General features: G+C 42.1%; 1 protein-coding gene across 1 annotated transcript in view; it reads left to right on the forward strand.

Moving 5' to 3' along the window:
- Positions 1–22,365, forward strand: part of LOC111592848 (BAI1-associated protein 3) — a 65,921-nt gene extending 43,556 nt beyond the window's left edge. Inside the window, exons 3-12 of the mRNA XM_023305286.2 lie at positions 1,554–2,269; positions 6,307–6,556; positions 9,750–9,990; positions 12,977–13,145; positions 15,333–15,633; positions 16,962–17,474; positions 17,532–18,005; positions 19,506–20,895; positions 20,956–21,202; positions 21,588–22,365. Of these exons, the coding sequence (XP_023161054.2) occupies positions 1,846–2,269; positions 6,307–6,556; positions 9,750–9,990; positions 12,977–13,145; positions 15,333–15,633; positions 16,962–17,474; positions 17,532–18,005; positions 19,506–20,895; positions 20,956–21,202; positions 21,588–21,679 (4,101 nt within the window). The 5' untranslated portion in view covers positions 1,554–1,845 and the 3' untranslated portion in view covers positions 21,680–22,365. The remainder of the gene's footprint in view (positions 1–1,553; positions 2,270–6,306; positions 6,557–9,749; positions 9,991–12,976; positions 13,146–15,332; positions 15,634–16,961; positions 17,475–17,531; positions 18,006–19,505; positions 20,896–20,955; positions 21,203–21,587) is intronic.
- Positions 22,366–23,331: the final 966 nt, after the last annotated feature.

Below are 23,331 nucleotides of genomic sequence, written 5' to 3' on the forward strand. Positions count from 1 at the left end.
CTGCTGGACATAATTTATGCGCAACATTTTGTGGCTAATGGCAGCAGAAATAGCCGCAAATTCAGGCAGTTCGATTAGCCCTTGTTTCACCTTAATTAAGGCAAAGCAGTTAGAGATACTGGCAATTGCTTTGCTGCTCAACTATCGCTTTCCACTTCACTTCAGCTTGTCAATCAAAGCAAAATTAATTAACAGAGAACTTAGAACAACAGTAGCAACAACAAATCGATATATGAAATCAACTTTGAGTTGCACTTCTGATTTTTTTGCTGTTTGCTATTTGCTATTTTGCGCAAATTGCTTGCACAAACAGCTGGCAATGAGTCAACACAAATAGCGGGAGCAACAACTCAATCAAAAGCAAAGAACGTGAAATTCTGGAGGGTCAGGCGAGGGAAATGAAAGCGTCAAAAAATTTAACAAATTAATTTAGCTGCGCGCTGAAAGGTATGCTACAAAATATTTACAAAATGAAATGCGTCAGCTTGAGTTGACTTTTAAGTGAGCTCGTAATGAAGGAACTGGGTAACTGTTTACGTTTTAAGTAATTTCCTATAGTGCCTGATGACAATCAGACAAACTGCGAATGGGGTGGGTTTGGTAATGGCTCGGAGGGCGAACTTTATAGTTGAATTATTTAACCGGAAGATAAAATTGTAAGATAAATGTAATATTAGTCGGGAATGCTCGACTAGAAGTTGGAATGCTCGAGTGGGGAATGCTCGACTGGAAGATATTCGGCATGGTCACTAGTTGTGTATTAAACAAGTTGGCAGGTTCAAGTCGATGTTCAGATATTTAGCATGTCAACTAGCTATGCTTTTCTTATGCATTCTAGCATATATCTGTAAATGCAATTCAAATAATATATAGACAGATATGTCAATAATAAAATTCTACTAAATATAATTTTCTATACAAGTTCTCTATACTTTTCATTCAATTCACTTTCAATTCTCTGGCTGGTCAACCCATGAAGCAACTTGTTTGTATGCTCCAATATTTATTTAAAATATTTTTAAGATACATAAGAGGTCTCGACATATTTTTCTTCAATTCTAGAAACCTGAAAGCCCAAAGCATTGTCTCTTATTTTCTAAAAAAATATACATGTTTTTGCTAGTTTGTCCTGCAGCGACACTTAACAAATTGTTTGCCAAGTGCAGATTAGCTTAGCTGCAATATATTTGAAATTTAAATCTTAGTCAAATAACAATATAACTTATGCCAGCTAGGCAAATAGCCAAGAGGCCAAGAGGCAAAAACAGGCTTTAAGAGTTGTGAAATAAATTGGAAAGGCACAGGAAGAGAGAAAGAGGGAGACACAGAGCTCTGCTGTCTGCTAGCTAATTGCTTGTAATCTTGAGCTGAGGTAAAACATATTTATAGATCTTATACAAACACACACACTACTTGTTTACATATATATATATATGTATATATGTAGACATATATTTATGTATTTGGCTGCTTCGGCATCGATTTAAGCCTGGGCAAAAATTTCAATTAAAAACCAGAAAATAAAGGCTTTCCTTTCCACTTTTTGCTTACAGAGTTTATGGTGTGGTCTGGCCTGGCAATTAAAGGAGCAAAAGGAGCCAAGCAGCCAAAGGAGCTGGAGCTGGCGCTGGCGCTGGAGCTGAAGCACATTTTATAATTAGAAAACATAACGAATTTGTAAGCAAAATCCTGAGCTTTGCATTCGCCAAAAAGTTTCCAAGTGATTAATTTCACAATCACAACGACGGCAACGACAGCCGAACTGGGGCCAACAACGACGGCAATTTAAGCCAATTAAGCGACAACAACAACCGGGCCTAAAACGTAATCACAGCAAATGCCGCCATGAGTTTCCTCAGCTCCATGCAACAATATGTAACAAGTGGCATATCCAGCTTGGGCCTGGGCAATCGACGCTTCTCGCTGTCGCGTCAGGAGTCTGCCGAGCAGCAGGCAGGCGGAGGGGGCGTGGCTGGCGGCCCAGCAGCGATTGGCGCACCGCAACAGTTGCTGTCCCAGCAGCAGCAGCAACAGCCGCAGCTGCAGCAGCAGCAGCAGCAACAACAACTGCAGCAGCAACAATTGCTGCAACAACAGCAACATGCGCACGCACCACTGCAGCAACAGGCAAGCATTGGCAGCGGTCTGGGCGGCTACGGCGCGCCCACAGCGCCCAATGCAGGCGTGGCTGTTGGCGGGGCTGGCGGCAGCAATTATCCAGCCGGCGGCGTCGTCATTGGCAATCCAAATGCCACTAATCCATTACTAGGTGAGTCTTCCACAACGCAACGAACAAATTTAGTACATTAGTGTGATAAATGGGGTTTGCCCAAAGGCTGTGTGTGTGCCAAAGTGTGGCAAGATTAATGAAAATCCATGACAAACTAAAGATACGTATTACTTTTAATACTCGCTCACGAAGTGAGAAGAGTATATTGGTCTTCCGATTGTTATGTGGTTTTCAGCTGAGTTGAATTTATACTCACGTAGTCAATTCAACAGATTTCAACTGTGCTTAGATCATGAGCGAGTATTATGTAGTCGATCACGCCCTGCTGCCACAATCTTACTTGTTTGATATATGCTGGAGCAGAATAATATTGCTACGAATGCGTGGAGAAATGGAAAAAAATCTAATTAATTTTTATGAAACGCAAAAAATACTGTAATTAATTACGGTTTGTTTATTGCAGTTTAATATATAAATAAACATATATATAAATAATAATATACGCACATTAATTCCACTTCATTAATAAGACTGTGGCGTAAATTGGAATTTGCTTGATTTAAGCAGCCGAAGCTGAAAAGGAGATAGCTGCAGCTCTATTTAATTCAGGATTTAAACTATTTTATGCAGCTAACACTTTTTTATACCTAGCATGTGAGACTAAAAACTATTTCTAGTCATTGGAAGGGTCACATTTGCCATGCACATGCAGAAAAGTTTACACTTCTGTGCATGCTACACGTTTCAAGCCATGCTCTATGCTCATTTTAAATTCTTATTGGCCACGAGGGCTGGCTCGTTGCAGCTAAGGGATGACAATTTTATAGCTTACAGTTATGTGTGCGAGATAACTCGCAGGCTATCGGAACTTATGTACAATTCTTAGTTATGTCAAGGGCTCATGCTTCAATAAGGTGAATAGAATGACAATGACATTCATTCTCAATTAGTATTCACATTCATATAGCATTCAGTTTGCAGCTTATAGCATAACTATTCACATTACTCATACGCCAAGTGTTTTCGAGATTTGGTTGTATTTAAATGCAATAAAACAGCAGATAGCCAACATATGTCTCATACGCCATGTATTGCAGTTATAGAAATGCAGCTGCTGCTGTTGCTGAGTTTAATTTATTCGAACTCTGAGCTTCTACTCAGCCAAGCCAAACATTTAGTCTCTCAGCAAATTTGCCGAAGAATATTTGCTCAAATTTGGCATTACACATACGCCATGTGGTGCCGATTTGCAAATGCAGCTGCTGCACGAAAATCCACAACAAAAGTCAACAAAATCCTGCTAAATGCAACAGAACGAAACCAGAATCGAAGCGTAATCGATAGTTTTTATTTCCGGGCAAGCCGCAAAGATGCCAACAGCAAATGGCTGTAAAATTCATATTGAATTTGCGAGGCGTCATGTTTTCCAAACGCACAGCCGAATGTAACAAGAAAATTTCGAGTTCGAACAGCAAATGTGACCAAAAAGTTTTCAGATTATTTTAGTTGTTTTCCCTTTTTCTTTTTTGCGGTGCAAATGGTTTGAAAGTCGTCGAGATAAGCAAACAAATCTGCAGCAAAAAAAGCAAACAAAGTGCAACAGAGACCAAAAACTATGCTGCGCCATTCGCCGAGGCAATCAACATGCATATGAGGTCTGGCCGGGCGTTGCTGCTCCTTTTGGCAACGAAAGTCGTTTTGCCTGCCGGCAAATCCAATGCGGAACTTTCGTAGTTGTTGTTGCTGATGGTGTTGGCATTTGCAAACACATTTCAAAGTCAAGACACAGACGCAGCAAGCGGCAGGCTGCAAGCCGCAAAAACCGCTGCTCAGCTGATTCGTTGTCCTGTGTGCGTGGCCCGTAGTGATTCGGCATTTGCTTAGCTTTTGATTTACAAACGTCTACAGCATTTGAATCAAATTGAAATTGGCTTATCTTGTTGCACGCGCCACGAACGAGCGGTTTCTGGCCACATGACAACGACGCGTAGTTGCCATCAATGCTGAAGCTAAAGTAACCAACTTTTAGCTTCAAAAGTGGCTAAAAACAACAGCTAAAGCTTAAAGAAGCGCACTAAGAAAATAGTTTTCGGCTAGAGAAAGTATAAGAACTTACCTTGAACAAGTTGTGCCAGAATAAAAGATACTCTGTAAGAGTGGTTAAGTTAAGAGTAGTTTCTCATCTATAGAGATTTCAAGCTAAGCAAGTTTTAGCTAAAAAAGTAACTATTAAAATCAGCTAAAACTGTGTCTTAGCAGATGCATTAAACAAGTAGTGCCAGACTAGCAGATACTCTTTGTAACAAGTATGATGAGTAGTTTTCCAACCACAAAGAGAAGCTAAACTAAATAATTTTTAGTTCAAATTTAGCTTGAAAATACGTCGATTTAGCTAGTCAGCTTACGAAGTATTGCCGGAGAAATACGCTGTGTTATGAGCAGCTTAAAATAAGCCAGGCTGTGTCCTTTCTCAGCTGTTACATAAGGAAAATTAGACAGAAAAAAAAAGAGCTTAATATAGCTAGAATAAAGAAAATATTGAATAAGACTAAATATATATTTATATAAATTTATATAGGAAAATTAGACAGAAAAAGAAAGAGATTAACTAGAGTAAACAAATAATTGAATAAGACTATATATGTATTTATATAAATTTATATAGCATCATACGTGCCTTTTATTTTATTTATTTTATTTATTTTATTTATTTTATTTATTTTATTTATTTTATTTATCTTATTTATTTTATTTATTTCATTTATTTATTTCATTTATTTTTTATTTCATTTTATTTTTTTTATTTATTTTATTTATTTATTCATACCAAAAAAGACTGGAAATGTAAACAGCTAGATTTAGCGGAAAGCTAGTGAAGTGGGCAGCACTGGACAAACAGACAGCAGCAGCAGGCGTGGCAGCTGTACAACCGGCAACGTGTAAGCGCACTTCCTGATGTGCGTTTCTCTATGTGTGTGTGTGAGTGTGTGTCTTGTGTGTGTATGTCTGGGTGATTTTCTATTTCCCCATACATTTGGCTACGTGGCTGTGTTTTTCGGCTAACTTTGGCTTTATGCTTGAATGTCTGTGTACACATGTATATATAAGTATTCTCTTTTGGGTGCTTTTGCATAAGCAGCAGCAGCAGCAGCAGGCAGTCAGTCAGTCAGGCAGGCTGAAGCCCAAAAAGCTTTCGTGACGAAGCCGCAGCAATGGTTAGACAAATGGAGTGGCACTGGCAACTGCAGCAGCATCCACATAGAAATTGCAGCAATAGCGCCATTGTCCTTGTCGCTGGCAGGAATAACAGTTCGCAGTAGCACTAGTAACAGCAGCCACACAGATGCATGTCAAGGTTGTGGTTTTGTTGCTCTGAGCAACGCTTGTCTACATCCTGCCCCAAAACACCTCCATCCCCGCTGGCTGGCCCTCCCCTCACCCACTGTAGAGGAGCTCATGCCACATTGACCGCATCGCATTGACTTGACTGGGGCTTAGCTGGCGGCCCGACTGACCGACAGCCTTGTTTCCTTCCGTTTTCCTTCCTGTTCTAAACTGTAAACACCACGGTCGCCCCCACCCCTAATCCATTAACATGCGCTTCATGGCTAAGTACTCCCCATTGTATTTGAAGTTACGAGCGTCTAGTTCTCTCCGGCAATTGCTCGAGTTCCTTAAGCTTTAAGCATCAAAATAAAAATTGAAACGAATAGTTGAGAGTGTGGGCAAATAATACAGAAGACAACATGAAAAAGTAATTTGTCTTTTAGTTTTATTTCTCTTAAGTTCACAACTCAATGTGAAGCTTAAAACTCAAGGTCAAATGCAATTTAAGACAATTCCCCGAATGCCCAGTGCTTGTAAAGTGGGTACGTGTGAGAGTACGAGCTGAGCTCCGTAGCTCAGACTACGGCTTTTTATAGCTCTCATTGATAAGTCATCTAAGTTCGGCATGCCGAAAAAAGCTTTTGCTCATTCTACTTTGCCACTTGTTATGTAATTTGAGCCGTTACAATTGCGCCCTATATATCATTGTTATATATATATTTATGTACAATTTCTGCTTGCCTCCACAGGGTATCCGAAGGTGGTTCCACTGCCTGGGAGCGCAGCTGCTGCTGCTGGAAATTGTTCATCCGCTGGGAACACGCCCATCAATTCGCGTCGTCAATCGCGCGCCCTGGAGTGTTTGGTGCCGCCGCGCACGGGCTCATTTCGTAGCCGGAACTCGCCGCTGCATCAGCCGGATCCGCCGCCGCGGCCACCGTTGGCCTTCTGCAAGCGACGGCTCAGCTGGCCAGAGGTCGATCCACGGTCCAATTCTGGGTAAGTGTGAGGGCCTAATGCATAGTTGATGATGTGCGAAAAAGTCGTAAATGGAATATTCTCCCCCTTTTATACCGTGAACCCACGGAAAACGGAAATTCAATGTTTGTGTGAATGGGTATTTAACCAGCAGCTGCCGTACCATAAGGGTTATATATTCTTAGTCAGATAAGCTGAGTTGATCTAAACATATCCGTCTAGAGATTTGAAGCCTGCTACAGCTGTTTGAAATAGCTGGGTAGGTTTTAGGGTATTTCCTAGTCGGGCACACCCGACTAGAGAACCCTTATTTGTTTTTATTTTGGTCTGGCGTCCCGCAGTAAATTTGTTCATTATAATTAACTACGGGGCGCCACAAATAGCAGTTCACTAAAATATATATGTGTATATATGAATGAGTACATCACATATATATGCATAAATATGTATATTATATATTTACGTTGTGCATTTCAAAGGGCAATGCATAAATTATATAAGGCAATGTGCCTAATGAGCACCTCAGTTGGAGTTTTTGCCCATAAATTATGCATTTAAGAACCTTAAAGGCTTCTCGCAGAGAAATAAAATGAATTATTTACCAATTAATGAATCTACTTCAATTGCTGTTGTTTTACGTCTTACGTCTTACGTATTACGTTTTACGTACTCTATATTGCGTTTGTTTTCAATGCTCTCTATTCAAGTTTCAAGTCCGACCTTCATAATTATGTAATTACAAAAGTTTGCTGTTTGTTTCTGTTGTTTTGCATTTTATTTTTAACCCGCTCTGCGCTGTAATTCCCAAAAGAAACTTTTGGCCCCGCCCCATTCCACCGCGCCTAAGTCTATGCAACATTGGCAGTTTCGAATGCGGGCGCAACCTTTTGAGCAGCTCAAAGTTTTTGGACAAGTTAAGCACGCACACACACAGAGAAACACATCCGCACACACAGATAAGGCCATATCTTGGCACTGAGTGGTTGAGACGGGACAGCAAGGTTGCAACATGGTGCAGCCACAACGACTACCACTGCCTCGGCGACTGCTTTGCATAATGCGGCTTCAGCTTAACCTGAAAATGTGCGCATAATGAGACTTTGGTCTTGAGGTAACATTTAATTAAGCATGAAATGAGATTTTGCTAGGTGTTGCTTTAAGAAACACAAAGTTTTGCGTCGAGCAGTTAGCTGCACTCGATGAGAAGCGCCGAGAGAGGCGCACGAAATGAATGTAATTAAAAGCCTCAGCTAAGATGCTGGCAGGCCAGCACCTACTCCACAGTCTAGCTAAATACATAGATAATATACGCCAAATATTTATGCCAGTGTTGGCAAATGCTAAAACAAATTTGGAAAGTTACACAACTATTCGACTACAAAGGCAAATCACCTGAAAAATGCATAATATTAATAAATTATTTTCAATAAGCTGCGAAAATTCCCTTTGTCACAAAGTTGCAATTAGCGAACTCAATAAATGAAATGTGAACGAATGCAATAAAATATGCAAATTAATTAAATTTAACAAAAAGTCAACAACAAATTCAGCGGTCATTAAATTGACAATTATATAGCCACAAGGGAAATGGAATAAAATGTATTTCTGTGTATATATATGCAATAGCTAGTAAGAGTGCTCTAGTCGGGTGCGCACGACTAGAAGATACCCAGCAAACTCATTCTTCGTCTGACAGCAGCTTGTTCAGATCAAGAATATATATACTTAATGGGTTCTGGTACACCTCCTTCTGTCAGTTACATCCATTTTCCCAAAACCATTTACCCTAAGCTAAAGAAAAGTTAAGCAAGTGTTTGCCAACACTGCACGAAAAGTGCACAATAAATAATAAATAATAACAGCAACAAAAAAAGAAAAGCAGAAGTGACTAAAAAGCCAACTGAAAGAATGACGAGGACAAGCAAAGATACGGCAAGAACTTTAAACTGAAATTGAGAGCTCGTTGACAAGAAATCGCAAGGCAAACAACAGAAAAACTTGCGCCAAAAAGTTTCAAAATTAAATTTTTTAGCGTAAAAAAATAAACAATAAAAACAAAATATAAAAGTTGCCAACATTGCACTGCTTAAGTCAGAGCCACGCCCCTCGCCAACTTGACAATTGAGGCGCTCAAAAATGAAATAAAAAAGCGTCAACGAAAAGTGTTGGCCACATTTGCGCTGCGAGCTGGCGCCCAAAATAGAATTTCTGGCAAAGCACAGCTTATAATTCTCATAGTATACCCTGTAAAAGTAAAAGATGAAGGTTTATTTATGATATACAAGTATTTCAATATATTGTGACTAAGGCTTTGCTTATACATTGCAATGTTACATACTAATAGACTATCGAAATGTGTTATCGATAAATATAAAACGCCTTATGTATTATAGAACGGACTGTTAAGTTAATCATTGTTCAGCTGCCTGTCGTAGGGACTTACTCTATTAATTCTGCCTATCGATAACTTTTTCATATCGATCTATCGACATCGATCTTTCATCTTCATTCTTCCTTTATTTGCATGTCACTTATAGGGTATCTGTTAGTCAGATGCTATCGTATACTTTGCCAGCATCATAGACGTAAAAATCTGAAAACGCTGGCAACAAAGTTAAGCCGCTTAGGCGCTTAGCCGCTGCCCATTTTGTGCTGAGTGTGAAAAGTTTTGTAGCTCAATTTAAAGACACAGCTGCTGAGTATATCGATGTGTGTGCCTGTGTGTGTGTGTGTGCCATGCAAATCAAATGATTAGGCACATCATCATTATCAGCATCATCATCATCATTATCGTCGGCAACCCTTAACTAAGTTAAAAATCTGTTAACTGGCGCACTGGGCGTATGATTAATATGAAAACAAGCTGCCAATTCTATATATATATTAATATATTCATACGTATGTGTGTGCATGCATATATATATATATATTTGAATACAATTAGCGAGCAGCAGGAGACGCAACAAGCGTGTGGGCCGAAACAGTCGACCCTTATCAATGTTTGAAATAGGTCTGACATGAATGTGGCGCTATGCAAATGGAATACTTAATACTTATGTCGAGCATATTGACAGTGCCAATTAGAGCCGGCTGACACGAGCAGCACGAGTCAATGCTGAAAATTGGTTGATAGCATCAAGTGCACTCGCATGTAAACTAAACTTTGATACCCTAACTCTCTATCTCACTCTTTCACTCCTTTTCTCGTTTGCAGCGTGCAGGAAACGGATGGGTCGTATTTTGAGAACTTTACGTCGCTCGGCTGGAAACGTGAAAATCGTCGCATGTCGGCAACGCGTGCGGCCGAATCACGTGCCGAGGCTAATCCAGAAAATGAACGTGATCCACCAGTGCCCGAGGAGTCCATCGAGCGTCACGATGATAAAGAGAAGCTCTACGTAGAGGTCCTGCATACCATAGCCAATACAGTGGGCGCACCTGCGCCCGGCGGACAGGTGAGTCCAACACACACACGCACACACCCACATATGTCTCCACATATAAATCAAAAATAAGTAAAAAGGTTCAAACACTATCTATGAATTTTTGATTAAGCTTAAAACTTATGCAAATTACAGTTGGAAATTAACGAGCGGTTAGCCAGATGATAGATGATGTCTGAGAGTCCCAACTAAAATGCTGTGCAATTTAAATGATTAATACCGTTTAAGGGTTTTTAGGCCCTTTAGGCCAAATTGTTGGGGCCAACGCACGTTTGGGCATGTGGCCATAAAATTCAATTATAAAAGTGTTTTTTTTTTCTGCCCTGCAAAAGGAAAATGAAGGAACAGCAGAATAAGTAAAAGTTCAACTGGATTTTCATTTCGATTTGCCATTTTATAAGTAGTTTTCCAATATTTCCACAGGGGGAATTGCCGGCTGCGGCCTTAGCTACATTTTTCAATTATCGTTTTTAATTTAGCAGTGAGAAAATTGCACAACTAATGAAACTTTAGCTGAGTGCAGCTAGAATAGAAATGGGAGAGGGGGGCAAGGGCGGAAAACTAAGTTCGTTCATTCTGTGGGGGCTTTGGGTTATGGCAGCATAATAAAACTTTCAGCCGTAGCTGGGAAAATGACGTTAGTCCTGCTGTGATTGAGACTGAAGTTGGGGTCAATTCTCGGGAGGCCTCGAGCCTTGAGTCGACTCGGGTCAAGTCGAGGCGAGTCACTAAACTTATTTATTCCGCAACAGAGCTCAGCAGGTCGCATTTCCGGCCACTCTCCTGCGTCATATAATGGAAAATAATTACAAATAGCAGCAGCTGCAAGTGGGTTAATGTCTTTAACGCCAACTAATGATTAAAGAAACGTGCGTTGCGTTAACGCCATGACTATAAGCAGCTCTATGAAATATCCATTTACAATTCTCTCAGCAAAACTTGCATTGCAATTCGTAGCATTACAACTCTTCCGAGAATCGAGCTTTTCTAAACACCACCGAGACTTGCAGTCAAATAAAACTTTTTGGTTTTGTAAAGTTTCTGTTTTTTGTTATCCCAAAAAGTTGTTGGCAAAGTTTCCTGATCTTCGTTTCGTTTATGCTGCGAGTTTCATCTTTAAAAAGTGCACTACCAAAACTTGAAGTAACAAGTTTTCCTTTCAATGGGAAAAACACTACAATTAGTTCTTGCTTGATGCCTTTAACGAAATAAGCTAGCGGACATTTTCTTCGACCAGGTCAACTTTTTGTGCAGGTTTTTTAATATTCATGAGTAGCCACTGATATAAGAAGCAAAAGTATCTTTTATTCATAATTTAAATACTCCAAAATGCTAGAGTGCACTTCAAAAGAGAGTAAAAAAAATAGGGCGTAAGTGCTCAACTATTAGATACCCTGTTTACGCACATCTTTAGTGTCAACTTGAGGACATTTTCAACTAAAATTCGCACTCGCAGTTTCTGCTAGATGAACTCGACTGTTTATCCTTATGGATTCTATCAGCAATCCTTCTGTCTGTTAGACTTAGCACATGAAAAGCTTATCCAAAGACATGAGAACCCCATGCAAATATAGCTTTGAAGATCAATCAAATTATAAGCAAACTAAAAACTGAATTTAAGCTATATAGAAAACTGCACAGGGTATTTGGCTAGCTTCCCATTTGGATTAAATTAAAAGAGTGTGCTTAAAAATACATTTTCAACAATTACAGGGTATTACTGAGTCAAGCCTAGTGCAGGGCATTACCAGGTCGACGAGCCGACGCGTAAGAACTTGCCTTGTATTTATATAGATGAGCACAAATAAGTCCAACAAATGAGGCTTAGATTTTGCCTAGTCAACAAATGATTGGAGCAGTGCGTGGGCGGGGCAGCTGGGAGTAGCTTAGCTTTCGAGTGGGACTCGATACTTAATAACTTAGCTGGACTCGCTGCCTAGGCGACTGCAGTCAAAGCAATCAAATTAAAAGAATGCCTAAGCCAGCGCACGGCGAGGCAAGGGACAGCTGAGAGCTGTGGCAAGCTGACCGGGAGTCAGAGAGGTGATGAAAGAGCCACTTGAAGCGTGTGCAAATCGGCAAGTCAGACTGAAGCGGCTAATAAATTCGACAAGATAAATCAATATGCAAAAATGTAGGAAAATATAAAAAGGAAAATACGCCAGAGAAAAAATCAACAAAATTGTTTGATATAGGGTCGCGAGCAAAGCAAACAAAAAAAAAGCAGCAGCAACAAATTGTAGTCAATAAAAACAAATATCTAAGAGTTATTTGAATGGAAAAATACCCTGCTAATCGAGGCAGGCAAAATGAAAAAGTCTGTTGAATTCTTTTAGTAAAATTGCGAAAATATACTGCAGTTCAGCGGCTCAATCGACATGCCTCTTAGCTTTATGGCTTCCTAGTTCAAGCTATGCCTAGGCACAGGCATACCTGGCTACAGGTGCTCAACTGTTAAACTCAACTCAAGTAGCTTTATTATTTTTGCAATTTCTCTGCAAGCAGCACCTGCTGCCGTTTACATACACTTTGACAGGCTTATGATACCCCTTTTACTACTCGCTTGTGAAGTGAGCAGAGTATATTGGTTTTGTGCATTCGTAGAGAACGCAAGAGAAAACGAATATGAGGTAGATATGTCTACACCAAGATTCTATATCTTTCAAAGTTCAAACTTGATGCTTCGATCCTTGAACGAGTATTACGCAGTCGATGTCGCCCGACTTCATTCTTACTTGCTTTTTGTATCATTTTTTATTGAATATAAAAACGTGCTGGGTCATCCAGCGCAAAAAGTGCCCCTTCATTCAGTTAGTGCTTGTTTTTGCCCTCTCATTGCAAATATTTAAGAAATTCACAAAAAAAAGTGACAAAATAATTAAATTAAATAAAATTACATTAAATGTTTATCGACGCACGCGGCGTATGCGTAATATTTAACACTCTCTTAATCACACTCTCCCTCTCTCTACCTCACTCTCCCTTTCTCTGTTTGCAGTTTGCGCATTATAAGGACGAAATGTATCTGCATGCCCAGCGCGCCTTTGGTGTCAATCCGGATCGTCATTATCGCCTGCTGCACGCCTCCGCCGAGGACAAACCAAAGATAATCGTCCTCTCTGCGGTCGTCATCGAGGCTGATGGTCTCGAGGCAAAGGATGCGAATGGTAAGCAGAGCTCGAGCTCTCTCTCCCACCCTTTCTCTCCCTCTCTCTCTCCCTTAGTACCTCTCTCTTTGCTCTCTATGTATCAAGCTGTCAAGTGCTGTGTGTTGTGCAAATATTTTTAGTTTGCAAATTGATTTGCGGCTGCCTAAATAATTGCATTATGAATTTCCTCTCTATGTGTGTGCGTGTGTTGAGTGTGCTGAGTGCGTGTGTGTGCCTGATTGGGCGCATCAAAAAGCCAAGCGAGTCATCAATAAACTGTACGCAATATGTGCCATGTTCATATATTTAACATTTTTGCCACATTTTAATAATACCCTGTAATCAGCGAAAGTAGTGGGTATGCTAGAGTGAAGTAGATACATGGCTTAATATATTCATGTTCGTCAATCTACAAAAATATAGCCTAAGAATCATGAATATGAATTAGCATAAATTATCGAAAATTTGTGCACATTTTGGGCAATCGATAAATATCGAAAAACAAGTTTAGTAATATTAAAATTAGGCCCTACAAACAACAAATTTAATGAGAAAGATTTTATAGAATATACACTGATCAAAGTAATCGATATATATCGAAAATGTATTCAACCATTTCGATAAAAATTAAAATTGTCAAATCTTTTTAAATAAATGCTTAAAATAATGCTTAGATATCTCCTAGTCAATCACTACCAACTAGAGCACTTACACTAACTTCTTCCAGCCACCCGCTCGAGCCTTGCACAGCAAACCGCCAGAGACGCAGGGCCAAAGCCAAGTCATCGACTCTGTTCCGCAGCTCGTTCAATAAATTTGCAATTTAATGCTTCCCATTTTGTTCATTATGCTCGCAGAAGAGCAGCCGCTGCTGCTGCTGCTGCTGCTGCTGCCGCCTTCATCGAAGGCAACGCAATTTCGCATTTTAATGTGCTCAAGGATGTGTAAGGAATACGTTGAGTGCTCGCTCCTGTTGCCAGACTCAACTTTTGCTGCGCTCTCCCTCTCGCTCTGTCGCTCTCTCATTCTGCCATCTGCTAAATGTACTGCTGATGGCTAACGTCTGGCTGCCTGGCTGCCTGGCTGCCAACAACAACAACTCGTTGCCAATGAAACGTGGCTGATGAGTGCCTCGCTTTTGTTTGGCCATTCGCAATTGGCCGTAGTCGTTGCCATTGCCAGATCTGATGCCAGGCATCAGGCTCAGTTTTCATTAGCAGCAATCGCTACTATTTCAGTTCAAGCGTTACAAAAATATACCCCTCGCAGTTGACTAGTTTTAGCAATAATCTCAGCTAGAGATGGCAACGGTTGCCAATTCCTGAATGCAGACAAAATATTTCGCTTTGCATATCGAGCAAAATTCGATTAAATTTGAGTAATCAATTTTGTGTTGGTTTTAGTTAGGTTTAGATTAATCTTGTACAAAATTATCAGTAGTGAATATTAATATTAAAATTATTGAAAAAGAAAAATGGTTTGCTTTAAGAATTCATAATTTATACGAAAATTGATTTAATTTTCTAGCTGGACAGCATTTGTGCAGTCTGTTTGTTGCTTGGATTCTTTGATTTTGATTGAACAAGATTTGTGAGCTTTAGTATATATATTATTTTACATAACGATTACATTCGATCTCGAACCAAGGCATATACAACTTTGCTCTAACTCCTCTGTGCTCTCTCCCTCCCTCACTTGGGCGCTCCCGCCTTAAGCACGTTCACTTGTTTCTCTTGCCTTGCCATGCCTGCTCGTGTCACGCACCCATCTCTGGAGCGCGTTAAAGCAATGCGCACTCACAGAACTCGAATTAAATTCGTATAGCCCATTGAAGACATTTAATCGATTATTATCTCCCAGTTGAGTTGCTCGCAAGCTCGGCAGCCGCAAAGGTTGCCACACACAGTTTCTTTCCCTCTCTCCGCCCCCTTTCAACTCCTCGATGTCTCTGCTCTCCTTGCTGCTCTCTGTGTGTGCGTGTGTAAATCAGTGGCACTTAATAATTGAGCGGCACTTTATGCAAATGAAATGTTAATCATACGCCCTGTGTGACCAGCAGCGTCTGCTGTCAGCTGACGACCAGCTAGCTGCTGCCTGCAGGCGCCTCTCATTAATTGCCATTTAATGTCGCACGCTTTTCATTAATGTAATATCACTTATTCTGTCTCCCTCTCACTATCTCTCTCTCTCTCTCTTTCTGTACAGGCTTCTCGGATCCGTATTGCATGTTGGGCATACAGCCGGACGGCGGTCCGCCCGTGTCGCCGCTGCCGCTGCCGCCGACGCCACGCGCCCTATCGGCAGACATGAGCGGTGGCTTTGATAACAGTGCCACGGACTCACCGCCGCATCGCAAGCACAGCTTCCGTTTGAGCTTCAAGCGGCGCGAGGCCGGTCGACGGGAGCAGCGCGACTCGCTGGGCGGCCCGGTGCCGGCCAAGCTCATCAAGGCGACCAGCATAAAGCCCCACACGCTCAGCCCCAAATGGAACGAGAAATTCAAATTGTAAGTTTACATTAAATGATTATCTAACAAATCTACCCCCACAGAATCGCCTCTTATCAATCTCATCAGTAGAGACCTTTGTGCGGGCATTTGAATTCAATCACGTGTCCATTATCCCATCGGATTTACTTCGAAAATTATTCAATTACGGCTCGATGCGTTTGCTTAATTTAGTTTGAAATAAATAAAGAATACTTTGGAATTTCGATTTGTAGGTGCCTGGAGACACTTCATTTACGGCTCGCCGCTTGACAAATGTTGAGCATACGCCACGTTGTACCCAACTCCAGCCCCACACGCGCACCCGCAGGCATTTATCATTCAGCTGCGATCTCTGACAAACAATGGGGCAAAACAACTTCCCATTGTGGGCCGTAATTTACGAGCCAAGAAAAACAAAATTTAATTGCGGCCATAAAATCGACAATACATTTAACATTTAACAATAACAATAACAATTGCAATCGCCATCAAATTTATGTTGCAATTGCAATCAATATAAGCTGCAGCACAGCTGTCCTTGAGGAGCGATTGCCTGTTTGAAAATGCCAATTCAACATTGGAGCTTATTCAAGCTGACAAGCTGTTAAATTGCTAGCAGTTGCTTAACTACACGTTAAGGTTGAGCTATCGATAAGTTGACAACAAGTTCAGAGTGCAGTAAATTCGATTATCAAATACTTAACTTGCAGTTAGGCGACTCAACATAAGTTGAAAAACTGAACAGATTTGTCAACTTTGACAGGAGCATGAGAGCTGCCATTTCCATATAATCATTAAATATTTAGCCATACAAAGAGGAGCTGTAAAGGCTTGAAAGCTCAAAGCGTATTCAAAAAGTGTTGTCATATCTTAGATCAGCTCGTAAAACGTGAAATGAGCTCTTGTGTTTCATACGTGTGGATAATATATGTCGTAAATATAAAATTTGAGTATTTGCTATAAAAAGAAACAAGCAAAATGTCGGCAGTTCAGTCGAGAGTGCTCAACTAGTAAATACCCGGAACCTCTCTTTTTCCTTTTCCCATCATTCCACGCTTCTTTGGGCTCTGCCACGTCTCCTTCTACCTGTCACAAACAAATATGCCTCAACACCCACTTTCAATGGACTTAGGGTATATAAGAGACACAGCCGAACAGCTGCTGCTGAGGACATGCTTTAAGGGCTTCTATTTTTATTATCGAAGCTCTTAAGGCGACATTCAAAAAGTGTTGCCCACTTATCGGCGCGGCTACTAATTAGACAAATTAATGGCGGTCGCATTAGTGAGTCGCCCACAAGCATATAAATCAAATAAATACAAAAGCAAATGAATTTCCTTTCGCAGCGACATCGATGACATCAACACGGACACCTTTCACCTGGACATTTGGGACCACGACGACGAGAGCTGCGTCATGGACGCCGTGTCGCGTCTGAACGAGGTGCGCGGTGTGCGCGGCTTGGGTCGATTCTTCAAGCAGGTCTGCCAGTCGGCACGTCAGGGCTCCCAGGACGATTTCCTGGGCTCTGTGAATATACCCATTGCAGAGATACCCTCAACAGGGCTGGATGCCTGGTTTAAGTTGGAGGCGCGCAGCCATCGCAGCACAGTGCAGGGACGCATACGCCTCAAGCTGTGGCTATCGACACGCGAGGATCGCGGTCATGCGGCCGACGAAAACAATGAACAGCAGCTGCACAAGGTCGAACAACTTCAGATGGTCTTCATGCAGCACGAGGTGACCACGCACGAGCCCAGCTGGACCTGGTGCGGCGATCTGCCTGGCCCAGCGCTCACTATACTCCATCAGATGGCGGTGCAGTCGGAGCTCACGGACTTGCAGTGCGCCATGGCTAGGTGAGTGCGAGCTAAAAGCCTTCCAGCGAACATCCTTCCATGGCTGCTCCTTTTCAGATATGTGGCCGCGGCTCGACTGAATCGCTCGACGCCAATGGATCCCAAGTTTTTACATCGCCTGCTAACAGATGTGGAGAAACAATGGAATCAGCCCAATCAGGAGGCGCTCACACGCGATCTGGAGCAATGGTTGGCGGAGGCAATGAATGGATTTGTGGAGCGTTCATTGAACCAGATACGACGGCATCGCGACATCTTCCCAGCCCTCAACCCGCCCTCGCTCATACGCCTGGAGTTTCTGCTGCGCTGTCTGGGTCTGCTTGGCTCGATGCGGGCCTTTCGCGCCGTCTGCCCCTTCAACAAGGGCGTGCGCGGCGAGGTGGTGAATGCGCTGCGCAAGGGCTCCATAATGTGGGGACAGAATGTGCTGCGCGAATCGCAATGCTTGCCCAATCCATTATCGAATTTCGTAACAACATTAACCGCCGACATCCAACTGGGCCAGACCTACTATCATGCGCTCTTCGACAAGTGAGTAAACGAGCCATGATTACCCGCCATGCTGCTGCTATCCCACCTTTGTCCAGCAATCTATTAAATATGTGCGGCACGTGTCGCATATAAAGCACGCTTCAAGGCCACCCACTCAACCAGACCGCTCTCAGCAGTTGCCTCGACAAATAAAATTCCCAAACAGTTTACCAAACACAGCGCAGTTAACCCAAAAAATAAATAGAACTAAAACACAAAACTCCCGCTGCAATGGCAACGGAGCCCTTTACGGTGGCTCAACTGCCCCGGTTCAAGTTTATAGTGCCCACTAATCAGTTGGTTAGTTTGCTAGTTGTTTCAGCGGCTATAAACTTCATTAATTAGTATCGAAAGTTGTCTTTGACAGTTGGGTAACTACACTTAAAATAATATGGTTTACTCGATTCGATATTGATACAGTGGGCGTTCGTAAACAGAAACACTGAGCTACTTGGGCTAAGACAATGGCAAATAGTGCACTGGGCGCAGCTCATTTTGCAGTTGCCCCAAGACTGCTGTAGAGGGAAGCTCATTGTTATCGATTTATCGTTATTGTTATCGATTTAGCTGTAAGCTAGCTAACGTTACACAACACTGATTCTGTGTCAAGGCAATAATTACTGTAATCGATATCGATTTATCGATTTTATCTTAATATGTTGCTGCTTAGCACGAATATGATTATCGATATATTTATCGATTGACATTTAAAGCTGCTTGACTTGATACATTATGCAAGTTGATCGTTATCGATGTCAGGCTAACGAGCTGTCGCCCGCTGCACAACACTGAGAAGGTTATCTAAAAGGGGCAACAGCAATATATAAGTCTCCACTTATCTAATCAGTCGCATATTTGCTAGTTAGCGCGGCCATAAAAGGTTCCTAATGAGCACATCAAGTGGCTTACACACATAAGCCTCAAATTAATTGCGCTGTCATAAAAATGCGCTCACGTTCCCCAGCGCCCAAAAGAGCCGAGCAAACTGGCATCTTGATGGCCCATTTAGACCAGCCAGAGAGAGAGAGAGAGAAAGAGAGATAGATAGAGAGAGAGCTTGGGTTGAAATTTCACATTTGCTGTCCAGCGAAAGTGTTGAGTGGCATTAGCAAATTTAGTTGAAGCAATCCCTCCAAAAAGCTAATTGAAGCCTTTAAAAACAGGGTCGAATGCGAAACTTGAAGCTGAATTTCAGCTATATCGATTTTCAGCTTAGCGGCGACTTAGCCCCAACTACAGTGAATGCTAGCTTAGAAGAACTTTAGGGTCAATTTGTTGTAGAAGTAGCATCGATTTGAAAATGTATTGATGAAGGTCTTTTGCCTGCCAAAACTAAACTTACTTCATTATAAGGAGGGATCGTTCCTTTCTCCTACTTCATGCAGGTTGCGTCCCAAGTAGGTGGGATTCTTTCCTAGAGCCATTCACTGTAGTTAGCGTAAAACATCTATTCGTACATTTATCTGAACGTGGCTACCTGGTATTCTGTTTTGTTCACAGCACGAATGGCATTCAGTACTTTAGCATTATCTACAAGCAGTACGACGCGATGGTTGGCGAGGAGGTGTACACACGAATGGCTGCTGGGCAGGTGCCTGGCATACGTATGAATCTTTCGCAGTATGCGGTCCTCGAGGGCGACGCTGAGCCGGTGGATACAAAGCCATTCGAGCTGTTTCTAGCATTGCAGGAATTCTGTCAACTGAAGCGACATTTGTCCGCCCAGCCCCAGCCGCCCGAGAAGCCGCTGGCGTTGAGCAATAGTCATGAATGGTTCATACCGACCTTTGAGCGCTGGATGATGGTTAGCAAGGCGAAGGCATTGCAGCGCATACGTGCTGCCATACGCATGGATGCCATATGCGAGGGTGAGCGCATTGTGCGCTACAGTAGCTCCTCGGTGGACACGGCCAGCACGCTGTTGAACATTAAGGAATTCTGGAAGGTCATCAATTGGCCGGACGAGGACACGGCCATTATGCTCGAGTCGCAGCTAATCGATGTCGTCTGCTCGGCCGCCATGCACTATTGCGATCTGATACACACGACTCTAGCGGACAGCGGCTACTATGAACAGCAGGGTCCATTCCGTTGCTCGGACGATATGTGCGTAACGGTCAACAACGTGGAGTATGTGCGCCGCACTCTCGCCGAGTTCCGCTCGGACGAACAGCCGTTGGAGGAGTCCGCCGACAATCTGCTCGAATCGAGCCTAACCCACATGGAGAATCGTTGCGAACGCATTTTATCGAAGCTGGCGCCGCTCATGCAGATGTCCTTGCAGAAGGCTGTATTCCATTTGGCCTGGTCACCAGACTCGCTGCCCGCCAACCAGGCGATTGTGCCGCTGCTGGAGTACCTCGACTGTCATCTGGCTGCACTGAACAGTGCTTTGCTCACCAAGAACTTTAATCGCTCGCTGCGTTTCATCTGGAAGACGGTGCTGGGCGAGATGTCGCGGCAAATGGAAACGGGCGACGAGACGGACAAGCCCACGCACTTCCACAAGCGCCTGTACGATGCGCTGCAGCTGCTCGTCGACTTCTTCCATGCGGAGGGCCAGGGTCTGCTGCTGGAGTGTCTGCACACGGAGGACTTCTGGCGCATCGAGCAGCGTCTGCAGTTCCACAAAACGGACACGGATCGCCTGATCGATATGTTCTATTTGAATCGCCTGCGGGAGCAACTGGTGGCCATTATGCCGGGTCCCTATGGCTCGTTGGCCGTGCGCGCCTACTTCAATCACGACTCGCTGTGTGTGGAGGTGCTGCATGCTAGGGATGTGGTGCCACTCGATCCGAATGGCTTCAGCGATCCGTTCGTGGTCATCGAGCTGCTGCCTCGACGCATCTTCCTGCACTGCATGGAGCAGCAAACCAATGTACACAAGGTGGGTAATTAAGGGCTCACCTGCGGCTCACTTTGGTACTCATGCGACATTCGCTTGCAGCGCACTTTGAATCCCATTTTCGATGAATGCTTCGAGTTCTCCGTAACACTGGAGCAGTGCCTAACGGATGGCGCCATGATTTGCTTTACGGTCATGGATCATGATGTGCTCACTGCCAATGACTTTGGCGGCGAGGCTTTTCTGGCTCTCGGCAATATACCCGGCGTTGCGGACTACAGCACCAGCGTGGATAACTTTCATGGCCTCAAGCAAATCGAGCTGCCGCTAATGCAGCAAAAGGATAAATGTGAGTAGAAAAAATGGCTTTTGCCGCAGCTGAAAAGCCGTGCGAGATTCGAAGTTGTCATTTTAAGGAGAGGAAAGGACTTTCGTTTGTATGGAAATACATTAATTACTTAAAGTATAGACAAGAAAGAAATATATTCTGTTTAGGAATGAGTCTATAAGATAGAGTAAAGCAGTATGGAATGACTGAAATATCCGCTCTACACAGGCTTCAGGGTATTTGTTGTCCTCGCGTCCCATAATTTCCACTTTCGAGCTTTAAGCCCATATTACAATATTTATTAAGCAGCCATCGCTGTTCAAGGTTCTGTTCATGGAAACGATTCGAACTCGCTTCGGCTTGTGCAGCCTTCACACCTTAATCCATTCACCTTTTTTACCTGCAGGCAATCCGATTTTGCAAATACTGGAGCTGCGCGTGAATGACAAACAGGCGCAGGATTTCGTGCGCAAACAGAAGGCGCGTTTCATCAATTGATTCTATGCCGCAGCCCAGGTGAGCATCGTTTGAAAAACGTAACTCAAAAACGTAGAAAAAAAGGAAAATTAAAAATTGATGGCATGCAATCAAATTGCATTGCATGAAACACACAAATTTTAGGCAAAGTCTATTCATTATCATTGTTTTTTTGACCCGATTCAGATGCGAAATGTATAAAGTAAACAAAAATATAAGACATTGTAACTATTATGTATTTATGTATTATGTAATGTAGTTGCTTGACCCTGAAACCCACTCTCTCCTCTGTTTGTAAATGTTAGAAGATTCAAGAAATTCAAATGGTGCATAAGTAACAACAAACGGGGCGAAAGGGTACACACCCGAAACTCGTACCCAAATGTTCTAGACTTTACGTTGGCTACAAGAATCACCCACATAATACACAAATACACACATATATATAAATATATATACTTATTAGGGACTATCTATGTAGAAGCGCAGTACTTGCTGAAATTGTCACAATTAAGCAGAGATATATAAAGCCTATTTGTAGAACTAAACAAGGACATTCAGAGATCCAGACACACCCACACATATAGACACTGAAAACCTACATTTCTAGGCACCCAGCTGCGTTTTGAAGACTTTTACCAAAAAGACACGAATCATCAAGCAAAAAGTTTCGGTTGATCGAAGCTAAGACTTGCAGAGTTCATAAAAAAAAACAGAAATTTCAAGAGATATAAAAAAAGGAAAAAGTTCTATCAAAGAGTCTGTCCAGAGTAAGTATTCCATGTAGGAAAAACATTTCCTGCTCCCATAGGCTTCGAATATTTCGTAATTCCAATTTCAAATTTTCTGCTTCAGCTGAACTCTGCAAGTGCGCGATTATTAAAATCTACACGATAAATTTTTTTGTGTCAATTTTAGCTACGACTAAATATCGTCTATCGATAAGCGATAAAAATTATTCAAAAATCTTTTCTATGAAACGCCAGTGAAACAACCTTAAAACAATCAAAATATGCGTAACTCCGAGCTTCTTTAAAAATCCTACTACTACAGAACACACGCACATACACACACTCTCACTCCCACACACACACACACACAAAGCTATTTACAACTTCATATGAATGTATACAATGAATATATATATATATATATAACTATATCACGCCCAAAGGACAGTGTAACTAAGTCTATAGGATATTTGTAAACTATTTTCTGAGCACAGATTTTGTATGAATTTATTGGACACACGCTTGCACACAGCACTGTGGGCACAGTGAGTGCCTAAAGTAGCCTTCAGCTGTTTGCTTTTTATACACTTGACTTGAGGCTTCTTAAAACTTACTCAAAAAAACAAATTCTTTAGAACTATTCGTTTTTTATTGTTTTTCATTCATTTCGAAACCCTAAAGAAGTTCTCGCTTCTATTGTAAATTTTGTACTATATACAAAGGTCTCTATATATACACACCTACGCCCAAACACCCAAACACCCAGACACCCATAAACACATACATATATCGTATATGTAAGTGGATCATAGGAATTATGTTTGAACTGTAATTCTTAACTGTAAACTTTTTATACCTTTCGCAAGGCAACAGAGAAAAGGTTTTTAAAAATTGAGGCGCAACACGAAATATAACAACTTAAAATATAAAAACTCAATTTTA

This window comes from Drosophila hydei, unplaced genomic scaffold, assembly GCF_003285905.1.
Source record: "Drosophila hydei strain 15085-1641.00,03,60 unplaced genomic scaffold, DhydRS2 tig00000243-arrow-arrow-pilon, whole genome shotgun sequence".
Lineage (NCBI taxonomy): Eukaryota > Metazoa > Arthropoda > Insecta > Diptera > Drosophilidae > Drosophila > Drosophila hydei.